This window comes from Spea bombifrons, chromosome 4 (genome assembly GCF_027358695.1).
Source record: "Spea bombifrons isolate aSpeBom1 chromosome 4, aSpeBom1.2.pri, whole genome shotgun sequence".
NCBI classification, from domain to species: Eukaryota; Metazoa; Chordata; class Amphibia; order Anura; family Pelobatidae; genus Spea; species Spea bombifrons.
In genome coordinates, this window is record NC_071090.1 from 63,265,542 (window position 1) to 63,283,293 (window position 17,752).

Consider the following 17,752-nt stretch of genomic DNA (forward strand, 5'->3'; position numbering starts at 1 on the left):
GAAACTTAACTCTCAATAAGCATGCATAATGTTGATCCATGGTTATTGCAAAAAAGTCTCCTAAAAATGTAAATATATTACAATGTCTTTTATATTTCTTTGTGTTTTAGTATTTTAATATATTGTAAAAGTTATGTGATATAATGTACCCCATCTGTTTGCCAAGACACATTATGTGATATTTATATCTTATAGATTTTAAGTTCATTTTAACTTTTCTTGCCGGTTGAAATCTAATTAAAACAAACAATTTACAGTATTGCATTTATTTAGTCAAAATATTTTATTGGAATGAGAAAAACAGGGTTACAAAAATATTAATGATTATACAACTTTTTTTTTTACAACATTTACATTATTCAAATCCTACCACAATACATCCCTTTTATTAAAACATGGCTCTTTTTCTGATCTGTCTTTTCAAACCGTATAATGCTAAATACCTTCACAATCACAGATTAAAGAGTAAAAAAAAAAAATATATGAAAAACATGGTCATAATTACAAAACTGATACCATTGGTACCAACAAGTAACATCCACAGGAATATAATGACGCTAAACATCACTATATCTACTTTGTATTGCAGTATTACCCTTTTAACATATGCCAAAACCAGCCAAGTCAGGGATTCTATATACTATAAGCGATTTGAAGAAAATGATCTTTATTACACTGGAAAACTACATATTCTTTGAAAATCTATGTTCATGGGCATGTGACCATTGCATACATTTGCATAACGGACCCTATCCATTTATACTGGAGTGGTTTGGATACAGTAAATGTACTATACGCTGTTATCACTGGATAATAATTTCAAAATTCCAACAACTTTATTAACCAACTTGTTCCTATTGAATTATTTACAAAAAATGTTCTATGAAGCATACATACAAACATATAGTGTATGTAATCTTTATTGTGTGCGTATACAAACGCACATATATTATGGTACTGATTAAAGCCAGATAAAGGCTCTCTGAGCATTTCCTTCTATAGCTACTAAATGAATTCCAGAAGATATGGTATATGACCTCACTTGACGTTAATGTCTTTTCTTTTAAAATGCATGATGAAAGAAACTAGAGTTGGTGTAATGCAGTATATTTAGAAACTAGGTCTGATCTAAACAGATTAACAAGATTGCTCACAGTTTACAAAAAAACAGGGTTAGTCAAAATATACTACCAGTGATCAACCCTAATCTAAACATCCCTCATTTTACTAGAATCCTACTTCCTAGGTACCTGGATATAGCAGTATTGGTCCAAGTAACACCTTCTATGAGTCCAATATAGAAAATGATGTAGATTAACATAAGCTTTTGGGACCTCAGAGGTCTCTTCTTCTTTTACGAGACCACTTCTGAATCTGGAGAAGTAACCTCTCTGGTCCCTAAAGCTCATCTTTTTCTATATGTGTCCCATAAACCATATAGGTATCAACATCAACTAAAGACAAAATACAACCTTTCCCCCTTGCTAATAAGCAAAGATGGGTTGAGAATAGGGTGTGATGGCATGGTATGGTTGGCAGTGCTACATTCAATCCCTCCTATCTTCTGTCTTCTTACTAAAGCAAATACTCAGGTTATCCTCTAGAGAAGATTACTTGGTTGTTTTGTGTGGAATCATATTTTTGGCTATTAAAAATAGCATCATTGATTTTTGTTTTACGGTTTCTAAGTCTGCAACATACCTTTACATGTTTCATATAGTTATACTAAAAAGAACAGTACCGACAATTATATGGCATCCTCCTGCACAGCAAGAGACATACGATTAAATATTTAAGCATTTACATTTAACTTTATACATAATACTGACACATTTCAATTTGACTTGTATAAAACAGACAAAGATTTGCATATATTTTAAGTAGAAATTAATTGTACAATTGCCTGCTGTATGTCTATATTTTTTTTACTGATCTCTTTCATTTTCTGTTTCTACAAAATAGCAATACTTTACTGACGACTTTTGTTGATTTGGAAAAAAATAGAAAATCTACATATAATCAAGCAAATGGTTTTTAAACATCGGCTCTTTTTTAAAAAACAGCGGTTCTTTCTAAGATGCCAATATTTTTTTAACCATTTATATGGAGGCACACATGTATCTGTGCTTTCTAATAAAGGTCAACTGGGATATTTTTTTTATTCTGTATGTTTTGTGTTCTATTTTGTAAATGTATTATTTAAGAATGTAAAAATTTTTTTTTATTATTTTCCCAGCATGTTTTAGACTGAGGAAAGTGGAGCCTCCAAAAAATCTAACGTACATGTGCACACATGGGCAAATTTCAGAGAGATGGACAAATCCCCCTTTGACCAGGCATTGGTGAGCATTTGTGGGTTAAATCCTCTTTGATTTCACTGTGCAAAAAAACACAGAAGCACAACTCAGCACCTTAGCACCATGTATTAGCACAGGATCAACAACCTATAACTTTTGAAAAGTATTTTTGGACACTTTTTTTTCCCAAAAATCCCACTGGCTATTATTGTTCCAATATTAACATTTGGTTCTCATAGTTTGTTGTATGAGCTGCTCTGTCACGCTAAAAACTTTAATGTACCTTATGCACTGTGTCAAGAGCTGTGTTGTTGGCTCTGTATACATGAATTATAATAATTATGAATGCACATATGTGTTTCACACAAAACCTGAAACTAAGGAATTGTCTTAGAAGTAGGGCAATAAAGATAATGCAAAACCTGTATTCACAGCACATCTTTTTACAAATGAGTTTAAATCTGGTTTCAGATAACTATTATTTATCAGTGTTGTGTAACATATTAAATAGCCACCAAGTTGGAATAAATTAAAAAAAAAAGTCAACATTTTCCATGAAAATGAAATATTGTATAATACTGATAGCAAAATTAATTTATTTACCAAGTTTGAATTTCTATTATCATTTCTTAGGAAATGTTACCATTCTTAATACCCTGAAAAGATGATGCTCATTTGCATGATTATCTTCCAGAAGGGGGCGTTATACATTGTTATAAGTCCACCTGGGCACATTGTTGGTTAGTATCACTATAATTATGGCTCTTGAAAATCACCCTTAGTGCAATTCTTTAGATACCTCATAATGACCAGCAATTAATGACAACCTCTCCAAACGCTTCAGTTCTACCCAATAACCATACAATGAATTGAACAGAGCCATCGGCTCTAACTTAACATGAGATGTAGAAAGAGATAAGTATTTGGGAATATAATGTGCTATATCATTGACTGCTCTTTTGCAAATGCATGTATTGGCAAATGAAATGTTATATGTATGTACATTTTCCTTTACCACAATAAAAAGAACAGAGCCACCAGTGTCATAGCGCTAACAGCACTTAGTATGTGTAACTGTGTAGTATGAAGAGGAATTAGGGGGTAACATTTATCGATCCCATACATGCTGATATTAACCATTGCATGTGCATCATTTTGTGCTTTGTCTTTAAAACAAAATACAGGGAATGTTGCTGATATTTTAAGGTGTTTTTCTTCTTAAGATCTATACTTGCTTCCAATGCTGCTGGTCCCCTTTAGTAGTTGACATTGCTCAGGTGACGGGGTCCCTTTTAAATTCAACAATAATTTGATTTCTACTTTTATTTTTTGTTAATTTCTAATAACTGATCATCATAACATGTTTGGAATATACCTAAATATTCTACCTATTATATCTATTTTTCCATGAAATGTTTGGTATGCACCTAAATATTCTACCCATTGTATCTATTTTTCCATGAAATAAAGTAATAATAAAACAGTGTAAAATGTGGGTTCATTAAGAAAGATGAACCAGAGCAGCATAAGATATGTTTTCAGAAATAAATCGTTCAAGTATAATCAGGATATATGTCAACACACATTTACATACCACTGTTCATCCAACATGAACGCAACACGTAAGACAACATGCCCATAAATAAAATAAAAATTGTGAAAAAACTTGACCATCAAGTAAGATTTATATATACATAATTACCAGGATAGCCATTATCCTCCAAAAACAACTTGATTATAACTGTGGGGTTTTATATGTCAATACAATTTTGTGGATCCATTTTGCATAGTACGCCACTCTCACAAAGATGACTGGGCGGTTTGGGATAGCACAGCCACGTCCTGGGATAATCACCCCTTGCATTAGGTCTGTCCTGTTTTCTTCACATACCAGAGGGCCACCATAATCTCGCTAGGAAAAAAAGAATAGAAACAATAATGAATCATGCACCATATTCATATAATACAAAAGGTAATAGTATAAATGAGTTAGTTAGAAGGCAGATCTTTCCAATGGGCCCATTAGGTAAGCATGACTTATCTCCCAGTAAGGCGTCTGCCCCCAGTTTTGCAGCCTATGTGGCTTAGTTCAGAATACTCCGATGGTGTATGCTAGAAAGACTGAGCTTAATGCTGCCAGCCCATCACAGTATAGAATATCGCAATACAGAAGAATGTCTAATATGAAGGATTTTCATTCAACCTTAAAGTCAAACTTCCAATAACACCTTTCTAACCATAAAACACAGCAATAAGGCTGAGTGCCAAAAAAATAAACTGGCCAAGTCGCTCTAAACAGAATATGCTAACAGAGAAATGTTAACCAAATTAAAGGGTGAGGGGGCCCATTTGTTTGCTGCTTGGGATTAATTTATGTTTATGTTTTTTATGATTAGTGTTGCTTCTGATTTTAAGCAGTTCATCATGGGATCACAGATGTGTGTATAGCATTGTGGGAATTTTCAAAAACATTATAGAGGTATGACATGAGAAAACAAGCATGCATAAATGTGTAACTCTTTATACTAACACAAACACAAAATACATTGTTTGTCCTGAATAAAACTGATAAAAACAATATTTTGGCCTATAAACAAGGCATTTTACTGTTAAAGAATTACATCTATGGGATTGAAATTCAAGAAAAAACCCTTCTGGGGCAGACATCTGAACATTCTGTTTTATTACTTTTTCACATTCAAAGCGATACAGTTAAATTAGTTTTAGATCATTTTAGTTGTGAAATTTCTTCCCCCTCCCTTCACTTTATTAAATTTACCTCACAGGGTCCTACGTTGGAGCTTTCACTCATGGCACATATTTCAGATTCATTGACAGTAACTTTCCCCTTGTGGTACTGATTGCATTTCTCATTTCCTACAATAAGGAGATTTCCTTGATGAAGTTGGCCATCATAATTGTTTGCTGAAAAAGAAAAAAAATCTCATTAGTATTTTTCCTTACACAAAAATTGAAAATTATATATATTCCCTCAAAATGTAATCATTGTGGGCTTGACGATTTAATTAATATTATAAAGTTATGTCTCGCCTACTTTACATTTGCAAAATCAGACCCATTTCGCATTGACCGGAATATACTAGAACTTAACAAATGTCCAAGTTATTAACAGACTTCTGTGATTACATGCAACGTGTAAGTTAAAAAAGGATAGAGGTTAGTATTGTGGCATGCATTATCTAGGCATAAGGCCATTTTCCTAGGCCAACACATCTATGTGATAAAGGGCTCTACCCAAAAGAAACTTCAAATGCAATTTAAAAAAAAAATATATCATGCCTTTCAACTACTTTTCAAATACAAAAAAAAGGGATTTTTAACACCAGAATGTAACATTCTAGGGAATATCTCATGCTAGTTAGCATTGTGAGCAAAAAGCTGTCCGTTTCTGCTCACACACATGTTGGTACTTTTGTAAAAGCTATTGCTCTACCACTAAGTAGATACATTTTGAAATGGGTGTATCTAACAGATTTAGCATTTTAGCCAGGTCCATCGCATACCACTGAATTTGTAACTTAGAAATGCAGAAATGCCATTTTTTCCTGAGGTAACGACAAGTGCTTGGTGTTGTCTTAGATTAAAGATAGCTTTGTGCCTATCCCACAATGGATTAACCTCTACCACTTCGGATAGGAGACTGTTCCATCAATTCACCACCTTCTCTGTAAAGTAAAACTTCCTTACATTACATCTAAGCCTCTGACCCTTTATTTTTAGATTATTGATGTTTTATATATTCTTTTGAATATATTATACTGTAGCCTTTTCCATTAAACATTTTAAGATAATACTGAAAGGTATCTGTTATTTTAATAACAAACATGATGGATACTAGATTTTCTTTAAACTGGTGGAAACATAAAATGAATATTAAGGTAGTTTAAGAAAATATCTTACTCCCAGTGTGTCCCCATCCGTACACGTTACACTTTGTCTTCTCTGGAATCTTGCACCCATAATTTGGCAGTTTAATTTGGCTTACATTGGCATTTAGGACTGCAGACCTGTTGGGAGATTACAACCAATGTTACTTAGTATTACCTTTACAACGCAATACGGTTCTGCTAAGCGAAGTTAAAATATAACAGTTAAATTTATACGGAAAAAATTTTTTTTGATGGCTTTACATGTTTGCTTTGATATACTCCACACAAAAGATATTTTTTCACTCTGATAAAATCCCCATATTCGACACACAGTCCCAGAAGACAAAACTTTATTCTTGTAGAAAATGTTCTCCATAACTGAAAATGTACAAAGAATGTTGATAGGCTTTATCTTTAAATCCCTTCATACAAAAGCAGAATAGAGAATTTTTAAGATTGCAACAGTTGAGTATTTTTGACTCCCTGATGTAACTATACGTTATACTGTACACGGCTAGTTTAGCCCTTCTTTTAAGACAAAATTTGAAGTCAGCCTTTAATAATGTGTAGTGATATCAGGGAGTTCAAATGTTTAACCCTTCTGCAAACTCTCAGCTTAGAGAATATACCCCACAAACACTATATTAAAGCTGTAAGGAGTAACCAGGTTTACCCTTTGAATGTTAAGTTCTGAAAGTTTTGTAACTCACAGCAGAGGCTTTTTGAAATAATACTGAATTACACAAACTACACCTTCTACACTTTGAAGCCAAGATATTTTGAAAAATGCCTAAAGGGTGGATAAATCTCATGTGCCTATAATCCATCCTATTATTACTGATCTTTGTTTGTTTTACACATTGAATAATCAGACCACAATGTCTCCATCTGACAGATTCTTTTTTTTCTATGGGGAAACATCTGTTTTCTGCAATAGACATCATATAGGTGGATTTCTGTGTGTTCCTATTTGCTGAAACCCTTAATAATTTATTAAATTATGAAATATATTGCCATTTTTTTTAGATGTATAACATTTTATAACAATGTTGACCTTTTAAAAGCCTTACAAAGCTATACACTTCTTACTCCCCATAAACACAAAGGTTTGAACCCAAGTACCAAGAACATAATAACATGTAGAGAAGTCTTTTACCCAGGGGGCTATATTTTTTGGCAAAGAACACTGGCAGCTATTCTCCATATAACTGAAGTACTGTATATGAAGCCAGTGTATTCTCACTAAAACAAACCCATTTTGCTATATTTCTGAGAATACACAGTTCCCTAACATCGGTCTCTATAGACCAAACTATTTAAGGTCTCTGATTTTTCACACATTATCATATGACCTTCCTTCGGCAGAGGAAAATGTCCACAGCTCAAGTATTTTGTCTCTGGACTTATGTCCCGGAATACTTTTGGTAAGGGATAGAACCTGATGGACCTCCCTCTGACACAGATTTTATTACTAATCTGAAATTATCATTTTTTTGCTCAGAATACACCAATCGGGTACTCTCAGGCAGAGTAAACATAATACTCAGGACAATCATAGAGGAACATGAAGTCATTAAGACAAAAAAAAAATCACTCAAACTCACCTGGAAAGTTTTAGAAGAACTAAATGTGATCCTTTTGGCCCATGAACCACCTGCGAAATGTTCCTAACTTGTTTATGTTTTTCTGTTGTGCTATAAATATTGTGGGTCCCGAGCCATACTTCATAATCCTTGATGTCAATATCCCTGTAAAGATATAAGTAATGTCAGTATGCCAGTACAGAGATATAGATAGGGAAACAAACCAATATAACAAAATCACTTGAATTTTGTATGTGCATAGCCTCTATTTAGAAAAAAAAGGAGGGGGGGAATTTAATACCCTTTTAAATTTCAATGACATTTTATTTTGAGCTTAGATACCTACAGATGCATCTTTTGTGATTTTATATATATTCACTCAATTGTTTCTAATACTATTTTTTTATTAATTACAAATTACACAAATACTAAAAATATTCAAAATATTTATATCAAGTAAAACAATTTAATTAAAAAATGTAGGAGAATACAGTACTGGGTTTTACTATATCAAATCAAATTTACTACTCAAAACTGTCCACATATTTGAAAATAACAATAGTTTTGTTCTGTGTACCCTTTTAATAAACATCATTACTGGAATTGTATTGCATCATATCACAGTTCATTGGGAATGTTTTAAATAAAGAACCAAACAAAACAAACATTCTATGTGCCCTTAGCGAAAGAAAATTGCATTCTACAGATAATTGCAGTGGAAATTAAGAAGATTTATTCTTAATGATGTTTACTTTGTTTGCAATTTTTATACTAGATAATTTATTAAGATATTGTTATAACAACTTGTGACAATCGAGTCATTTGGTATTTCCTTTTTCAACCTTTGTGTTCTTCCATCAAGCCTCGCTATTGGGGTTCAACTTTATTATACAGAACACAATTTAAGGGAAAATAACCAGGGCCACCGCTAGGATTTGTGGAGACCTAGGTGAACTGTATCTCTGCCCTGTATTCACGTTATTCGGAAGAACCTAATGTAAGCATTTACCGCCAACTCCACACCCTAGGCAGCCATATTGCGGAATCAGAACATTGAAACATTTAATTTTATGAAATATTAATTATTACTTAGGTTTTAAGTTGGATAAACCAAAAAATGACAGTGATTCAAAAGACTGCATAGAAAAGTAAAACAGAACATGTACTGTCAACTTCTGGGCTACTAATAATGGAACTTGTATTTCAATGACTTGGATGCTGGCTACCTAGTCAAGGATATGCAGACCTGTGGGGGTTCTAAATCAAGGCTGGCACAACAGCTGCCTCTGAAGGTATATATTAGAGAATATGTTGGTTGTTAACAGTGAATCCATATTATAACTCCCATCAGCTTTGTGGCATTACTTGGAATTAGTGTTCTGTATGAGATGACATACAGTGCTTATGGCTCTAAGCCAGTCTGATAAATGTTCAAAAAGAAAAAGAAGAGCCTATTTATTAAGCAAAAGATCAAGCTGCGCAAACACGGTTAAACTTCAAACAGGTTAAGAATTTTAAAAAAGCAACATTTTCATACAGATTGATGAACACTCAGGGTATGTTATAGATAGAGTAAATAAACAGAAATATAGAAATGTGCTCACATAAGGATGGGCAAAAAAGACTTTCAACCTCTATGATGTTCAGCCCCTTGTTATAGTCACGTAGGCATACGGCGATGTGAAAAAGTATTTGCTGTCTTCCCAATTTTTTTTTTCTTTGTTTTCCAGATTTGACACACTTAAATGTTTTAAATCAAACTAATTTTATTATTATGAGACAAAGATTACAAAAGTAAACATAAAATGAAGTTTTTAAATGATTATTTCATTTTTATAAGGAAGAACTAATTAACCCAATTTAACTGATAATAGAGTTCATTTTCACTAGACGCAGTGCCAGTGCAGTTGAATCTTGCAAAGTGGATTAGGCTAAAAAATGAAAATCAAGAAATTTAAGAACAAAGTCATTGATATCTATCAGCACATTGACAACTCATCCAGGAGGTCACAAAAGAACCCAGACTAACATATAAAAAACAGCAGGCCTCGCTTGCCTCAGGTAAGCGCTGTATACACGATTCCACAATAAGAAAGAGAAAAATGGCATTTATGGGAAAGCTGCAAGGTGAAAACCAATGCTGACCAAATAGAACACCAAGACTCTTCTTACAATTGCCAAAAAACATCTTGATGACCATTTGGGATAATATTCTGTGGACTGATTAGTGGAACTTTTTGGAAAACATGGCTCCCGTTACATCTAGAGTAAAGCTAACACAGCTTTCCACAATATGACCATCATACCAACAGTCACCACAGTGGTGGTGGTAGTCTGATGGTCTAGGGCTGCGTTGGCTGTTTCAGAACCATAATTGATGGAACCATGAATTCTGCTCACTACCCGACGATGCCGAAGGAGAATATTCAGCCATCAGTTTGTGATCTAAAGCTTAAGAGCAGCAGGGCAATGAACCGAAGCACACAAGCAAACCCACCTTTGAATGGCTCAAAAATAAATAAATCAATAAATAAAGGTTTTGGAATGACTTAGTCAAAATCCTGACTCTGGATCTGATTGAGATGCTGTGACATGACCTTAAAAAGCAGTTCATGCTCGGAACCCTCCAATGTGGCTGAATTAAAACAATTCAATTCTTCCAAGAAGAGGGGCCAAATTCCTCCACAGCAATATAAAAGACTCATTGCTAGTTACTGCAAACATTTGATTGCAGCTGTTACCACAGGTAGGACAACCAGTTATAAGGTTTAGGGGACAATTACTTTTTACCTGCAATAAATGAAATGATCACTTAAAAGCTTCATTTTGTGTTTACTCACGTTGTCTTTGTCATACATTAAAATTAGTTACATTATATAAAACATTGAAATGTGACAAATAAGCAATTATAGAAGAAGTCTGGAAAGGTCAAATAATTATTCACAGCACTATAGTAATTGACCCAAGATTCTGCAGCAGTTTGCAGAAGAGTTAAATGTTCCATCTTTCTTTTATAATGCATAGCGATACCTGTAGGTTGAAATGTCCCATTTGTGAAAAAAACTTGCACCTTGCTACCACAGACCATAGCGATCCCTATTCAAATATGCAGCATTTGCATAAATTTCAAGTTCATGTGTGAACAAGAAGCAACAACAGGAGCCAAGAGATATTTTGTGGATGATCATTTCCCCCCATAAAGGATCGTACTGAAACATGGCATTTAATACCAATGGAATTAAAAAGTAACTTTTAACGTTGCTTAGTACTTACATGTGGAGTCAATATTGTTGAGCTGTAATTTTAACTTCCCAAAAAATTTTTTATTTTTGTAATTTATTTTTTCATACCAATAGCTGCTTTTTTGTTAACAAATATATTTTTATTTATAATAAAATACAGATTTTCTTTTTATATTCCCTATAATTTAAATAGAATATAAAATAGAATTTCAATGAGTTAATATTTACCCAGAGAGGAAACACTGCTTTGCTGTTAAAACCCAATTCTCTGTTATAAGAGATCCTCCACACTTATGTTCATTTCTGAAAAAGAATATGAAAATAAATAGGTCATACATTTATTCACTTTATGTAGAAAATGTAAATGTGTTTATTATTAGGTTTTCTATTTGACATTTAGAAATATGAGAGTATTTGAAAGGTTATCAATAGAGTGACATGTTCTGGGTGACTTCCAAAAAAATGTAAATGTTATGGGAGAGTATAAAGGCATTTTATTTCATTTCACCTCTGGCTAACTTAAGATTTGTCACAGTACTTCAGTCAAGAAGGGCAGCAATTAAAAGGGTTAGCTTTACACAGTTAATCCAAATCACACAGATGTTCAAAACATCAGAGAGTAGGGTTGGACAAATCCCAGACTAATTTACGGCTGATCTTTATTGCTAAGGAAAGACAGCAGGATAATATAAATGCTTGTTTGTTTTTTCTTATGTCTTTTCTTTTTTTTGTTTCCTGTAGGTCTGTTTCAACTAAGGATCAAACATCTGGTTAAACTAAGCAAATCTGAATCACTTATGCCCAGTTCTAATCTTTAATAGCTCAAAGCAAACTATGTATTAGTCAGTGAGATCAATTGCCAACATTATACAAACGCAGCCACTACATAGAGATTTAAGCCAAAATTATTACAGCCAATGGTGTGTGTTTACTTAATGCATTCTGAGCACTCGGTGGGTGCAGCATGCATAATCGGGAGCATGAGAAACGGGGCTGACATACTGTTTTACACATGCTGCCATTGGCAGTAAAGTTAGCATACTTTTCCAAAATGTTAACCCTTTACTAGAATGTCATAACTATTCTGTGTTGTACCTAGAATCAAATAACCCATTAGGCACCAAAAGCCACTGTCTAAGGCCTTTCGGAATAGGGTTCAAGCTCTGGACTGTTGGTGAAAAAACAAAGGATCCTGAAATGACCCATTATGTTGCATTGCTCAAGGGTGTGGTAGATCTTTGGCTCTGCTTAAAGGGACTTCTCTCACTGCGCCTTCATGTTGATGTGCACCACTAGATGATGCTTGGTCCCTGGATATGATATCATATCCCAGAGCTCGCTCTCAGGCCACACAAAGAAGTGTGAGGGAGTGGTGAGAAAGGTCTTTGCGGAGGTATAAATGCACATTCTATCCATTAGACCACCAGTGATGATGCCGATCTGGGCAGCTCAAAATTGTTTCATGAAATATTTCAAATCCCAATCACTGTGATTATTTCTTGCCAATAATTGTGTTCTAATATGTTAACCAATTTAAGATGTTTTAGGTGACTTTACTTACCCCCAATTACAGTTATGACCACATTGTTTCCTATATTACAATGGAAAATCTTACATATTTAGCCCCCCCCACACATCAGAAGTTAAATATTAATTGAGATGGTGTGGTTGAGAAAAAAAGTGGGAAATAATGTATAATGTGTGTCTGTGATTGATACCAGGCATCTATCCACATACTTTGGTTACTTCAAAACATTAAAAAAATAAATTTAGATGGGAAAATGTTTCTTTATAATAAAATGTTGGGTTTTTTTGCACTCTAAAGCATAACATTTTGGTGATAATCATGATTCTTAAACTGCAGCACATTTATGCCATGCTCAGGGCAAATTAAAATTCAATGGCATTTCCCCCATCCTGCACCATTAAGCCAGAGAATGTGCGTGGCCTTGGCTGCTGCTTATGTTACTTGCTTATTTAATTTCCTTGAAAAGTGTTCTTAATTTGGAGAATTACAATGTTCCGCCTTGCAAAAGTGTTTGGATTTTCAGATAACAATTTCAGTGTCTAGTGAAAGAGTGTAGTGAAGCAAGAAAATGAATCCCTGTTAGTTTTAGATACAGCAGACATTTTTAAAGGAAATTAGTTTATATTATTTTATCATTTATTGATTTATAACGTGTCATCGTCTTCCACAGGACTGTGCAATGTGGTCAGGTGTAAAGATGAATTCAATTACCTGTATCTTAGACTGACCATCCAACCATTTCTAGTTTGTGCTGGAGATCCATTCACGACTCTTACTTGTTTAGTTGATGCACAGGTGCCTGGGCCTAAACAAATTTACACCAAGAAATTTTAGAATGCACTTTATTAGCTTTAGAAACCCAGTGCCCGTAATTGCATAAAGTGTTGTCGCATTATGTGATCAAACATCTTAAAATATGCTGTGAGCAACACTTACTATCCAGGTTTGCCATCAAAGGACTTGCATCCCCTTCACCTGAATAAATACAAATACATCAATAATCATGATTAGAAAAATATATTTAAAATAATAAAACATTCAGATTATTTAAATTAGCGCTGAAATTATTCTAACATTTGCATTTAGCTTCCGTTAATTTTGTTCTGTCTTGAAATTCTGCGACTAAAAATACAAAGGGCCCTTCTGTCTTCCCTTTGTAAAATTTTAATCAGGCTCCATATGACTTAACGCCAACTTTAAATTGAATAATCTGCCAATTAAAGTTGGAAGATCATCCTTTAAATTTACCCTATGAGCAAATAACTAATATTAATAAAAAGTATATATTAGGGCTATAGGTTTATTTTGTCAATACTCTGACTTGAAATGTACGTCTGTCTCATTTAAATCTACTTGCAATCACGCATCCTTCCTTTCTTAGTCAAAAATAGTTTGTGCTCAAGAGCCTATACTATCAGACAGAGAATTTGTCCATGAACTTTACGTTCCGTATTAACGTGTTCTAGATATGTCGACCCTATGCATTTTTGATGATGTGATATGCCTTGGAAAACCAACCCTAGATTTATTTTTGGCTTAGCAAAATTATGGAATTCATGATACAATTCCTGAATGTTCCTTAGTAATCTAATTTAATGAAAATTTGATTTTAGCGGAATCTTTAGTTAATAAGATCTATATCTTCAAAGAGATATGCTTCTAAGAGATTCAAGTACAAGGATTTAACATATAGTTAACATGCATTTGGTATGTTAGAAAATAATTTGAAGCAGTGATAAATGGTTTAACTATGAATATATTTCAGGAAAATTAGGCTTTTAACAATAAAATGTACTTACATCTGGATATAGAACAATAGTCCCAGGGTATTAAAGGATTATCTGTATAGCACCATGGTCCATGGACATCATTGTCAGGGTTCCGGCAGTAGTTTTTTTCAAGTATAGATACATCAGGTTCCTTAAATGTATGCCTAAGGTACACAAAAATAGAGATATGTCTATGTATAGTAACAAGAAAAAGTGAGCTTTTTCACCTTTGGAATTACCAGAATTTTTGGATGAATTTGTCTTAAAAGATATCATCTTCACCTAAGTTACAATAATGAACAAACACAATATATTTGTCCATTATTGTCCATATCGAATACATAATTAAAATATTCATAGAGCCCTACACTTCTTGCTTCAACAAAGGCTAATTGGAGTTAGGAGGTAGATAACCTGTTGATGTGAACCATGCTTTGTAAAAAAATAAAAAATAATAAAAAAATTTTTTTAACCCTTTCTTGCTTTATGCAAATCAACAAAGTAAATAATTTACATATTCATCAGCCCATCAGTGAAATTGCTTATTAATGGAGAAAATGTAGTACTACTACTCAAGAATAACAGCTAAAGGCTTGAAGGAATCATTGGAACTGGTTAACATCTCTGTTCATGAGTCTACCATATGCAAATCATTGAACAGACAAGAAGTCCATAGCAGGAAGCCGTGAAGGAAGCCGCTCCTCTCCAATTTAACATCGCTGTTTCCATGAAGTTTGCCAAAAGCACTGTGACACTCCGCAACGCTCCTGGACTGATAAAACTAAGGCTGAATTTGTGGAAAGAACACGCAGCACTACGTTTGGCATAAATAGGGCACCACATACCCACATGAAAACATCGTGGAGAGAGCATCATGAATTAGGGCTGCATTGCTGCCTCAGGGTCTGGACAGATTGCCATAATTAAGGGGACGATGAATTGCCTAGTTTATGAATTTACTTTTTCATGCCACTGTACCCATATAAATGTCAAGTTCAATATTGCACACGTACAAAGAAGTTTTTCTCTAGTTTCTTTGTGATCTTTTAACATGCAAAACATGTATGAACATTTCAAATGCACATGTAAATTACATAAATTACTTTGTAATGAAAACACTTTTTATGTTCATTATTATCTTATTTGTTATGTTTAGACTGATGTAATCAGTGTAATAGGTGGATATTTCTACAGATAGAGGCTACTTACAGAAATATTAAGACTTATTAAATGGAAAAAAAACACATACACCTTTTCATTAAACTAAGGATATCTAATTTGGCTTTGCTATTTAAATTATGAATATAGATGGACCACTTGCACATTATAAAAAATAAAATGATTCTTCGTACATTCAAGAATGGTAATAAAACACTAAATATTATCTACATTGCATACTTCATTTTCCATTTAATACATGCTACGTTACCTTCTTAAATCCGCCATATTCTTATCCCACATGGAGCAAGGCACCCTGAATCTTGTTCTAGATAAAGTACCCTTGTAGGTAACACCATTCCCATAATAACATTCTGGGTAAAAATAACCAGAAAAGAAAATGTTTATTTAAGCTAAACAAAGCAGGATAGGCAAACAACCCATCCCAAAGGAGATGGTAGAGTATTTGAACAGCAGCTGCTGCAAAGGCGCAAACATTGTATAAAATAAAAGCTTTGCTATTAAACCAAAAGATAAAGATTCAAAAGCTGAAAAAATACACACATGGATCAAAGGCTCTTTGGACAATAAACTATTTGGGCCAAAGAGAAAAACAATTTAAAATAAAACTCCATATGTGGTGCCAACCAAAAGCAGTCATACAATATAGATAATGTACTATTACACCAATTGTAATGTAAATATAATTTGTAATATCTCCATGACCCTCTCTGACATACATAGCATGAAGTCAGATAAAATGTACCTTGCTGATTAGAAACTTCACATTTAGGTATATGCGAGCAGTGTCCAATTCGAACATTTGGATCTGTAGTAAAACACCACGGTGACTCTGAACCATCAGGATTTCGACAATAGTTTTCATTCAAATCTCTGTAAATAATGTAAAATGCATAATTTTATTTAGAACCCAAGGTAGAACCTACTTATTTACATACATACACATCATCAATCGAATGCATGCATTTAATATCGTTATCCCTTCTATAACATGCTCATTCTAGTACATTTTACACGGTGCTATTGCCTTCCACTGTCACATACTCTTTATGTATGCTAAGTTTTTGTATGATGTGTTTTCTTAAAATCCCATGCCCTAACATATTATCCACTTGTCCATTGAAAGTGTATTCATATATTCATTTTAATCTATAACAATGAATGTTAGCCAAGCTTGGGATAATTTTATGCCTGTGACTAAAGACAATCTATTTTCTTACTTTGCTGTGGGTTCCAAAAAGTTAGTTATGTGCTCTCCTGACTTCCAAAAACAGGGCTATCGGAAAAACAGTGGATGGATGAGGAGATACCCACTGGCAAGTTCTTGTACAGATCAGCATGACCTAGAGTCTCCAGGTGAGTTTCCTCTCTTTCTCTCTGAGCAGGTAAGATGTGTCATTCATTCTTTGCCTACTCTTTGCAGACTTTTCCAAATAAACACTGTCAGGGCTAAACCTGGTCTTACATGTGACTAGCTCCATCAGTTCATGAGATCACTACCACAGAACATGGAAAGTGTCAGGTGTAAGTTCCCTGGTATGTAGATGAGTTACAGACATAAAATATTGCCATAACAAAGTATAATATGTCATGACGCTTTTAGAACCTTTACTACTTGCACTCTTGCTTCCAAAAAGTTATAATATTCAACTGATGGTCTATTAATTTACTTTACTATATATAGATCTGTAATGCGTGTCTGGGTCAAAGTACGCCAAAAACACTATTTTCATTCTGTGTAAACATAATAAGCAGACAGCTTGTCTATCTGGGCTTTTATCCACTTGGTATTTATATTTTCTCACATTTTATTTTTATTTGCATGCCACTATTATGTAATGGGAATGGTTTATGTCACTACTGAAGGGTATTAAGATATCCTAACAATTCTTTATTAGATTTGCTAATAAGTCAGTGCATAATGGAAAGGGAGGATGGGTAGAGCAAATTAAGAAGAAAAAATAGGTAGAAATTATATACAGTTCGTCTTAGTCCCTACCATTGTACAAAGGGAAGATTTCTGGTAAAAGGAGTTCAGCTCAAATCAAGGAATTATGGCTGTGTTATATAGGTTGAAAAAGATTTGCGTCTTGCTCAAGCAGCACACATCCAATTGAATATACATTGTGTGTATACACATTCCTTTACTTATGGTAGTTGCACATGCAAATATCAACTTGCATTACAGATGACTTGAAAATAATTGCAGTAAACGTGGACCATGTTTCAATGTTTTTCATGAAATCACTGACCACTGATTAGGC

General features: G+C 33.7%; 1 protein-coding gene across 1 annotated transcript in view; it reads right to left on the bottom strand.

Annotated features, from left to right (window-relative positions):
• Window positions 1-3,395: 3,395 nt before the first annotated feature.
• Window positions 3,396-17,752, bottom strand: part of HGF (hepatocyte growth factor) — a 50,749-nt gene continuing 36,392 nt past the window's right edge. Inside the window, exons 9-18 of the mRNA XM_053463536.1 lie at window positions 16,234-16,361; window positions 15,739-15,841; window positions 14,340-14,473; window positions 13,477-13,515; window positions 13,252-13,345; window positions 11,241-11,315; window positions 7,792-7,935; window positions 6,219-6,325; window positions 5,077-5,222; window positions 3,396-4,209 (exon numbers count right to left, since the gene is read on the bottom strand). Coding sequence (XP_053319511.1) covers window positions 4,033-4,209; window positions 5,077-5,222; window positions 6,219-6,325; window positions 7,792-7,935; window positions 11,241-11,315; window positions 13,252-13,345; window positions 13,477-13,515; window positions 14,340-14,473; window positions 15,739-15,841; window positions 16,234-16,361 — 1,147 coding nt within the window. The 3' untranslated portion in view covers window positions 3,396-4,032. The remainder of the gene's footprint in view (window positions 4,210-5,076; window positions 5,223-6,218; window positions 6,326-7,791; window positions 7,936-11,240; window positions 11,316-13,251; window positions 13,346-13,476; window positions 13,516-14,339; window positions 14,474-15,738; window positions 15,842-16,233; window positions 16,362-17,752) is intronic.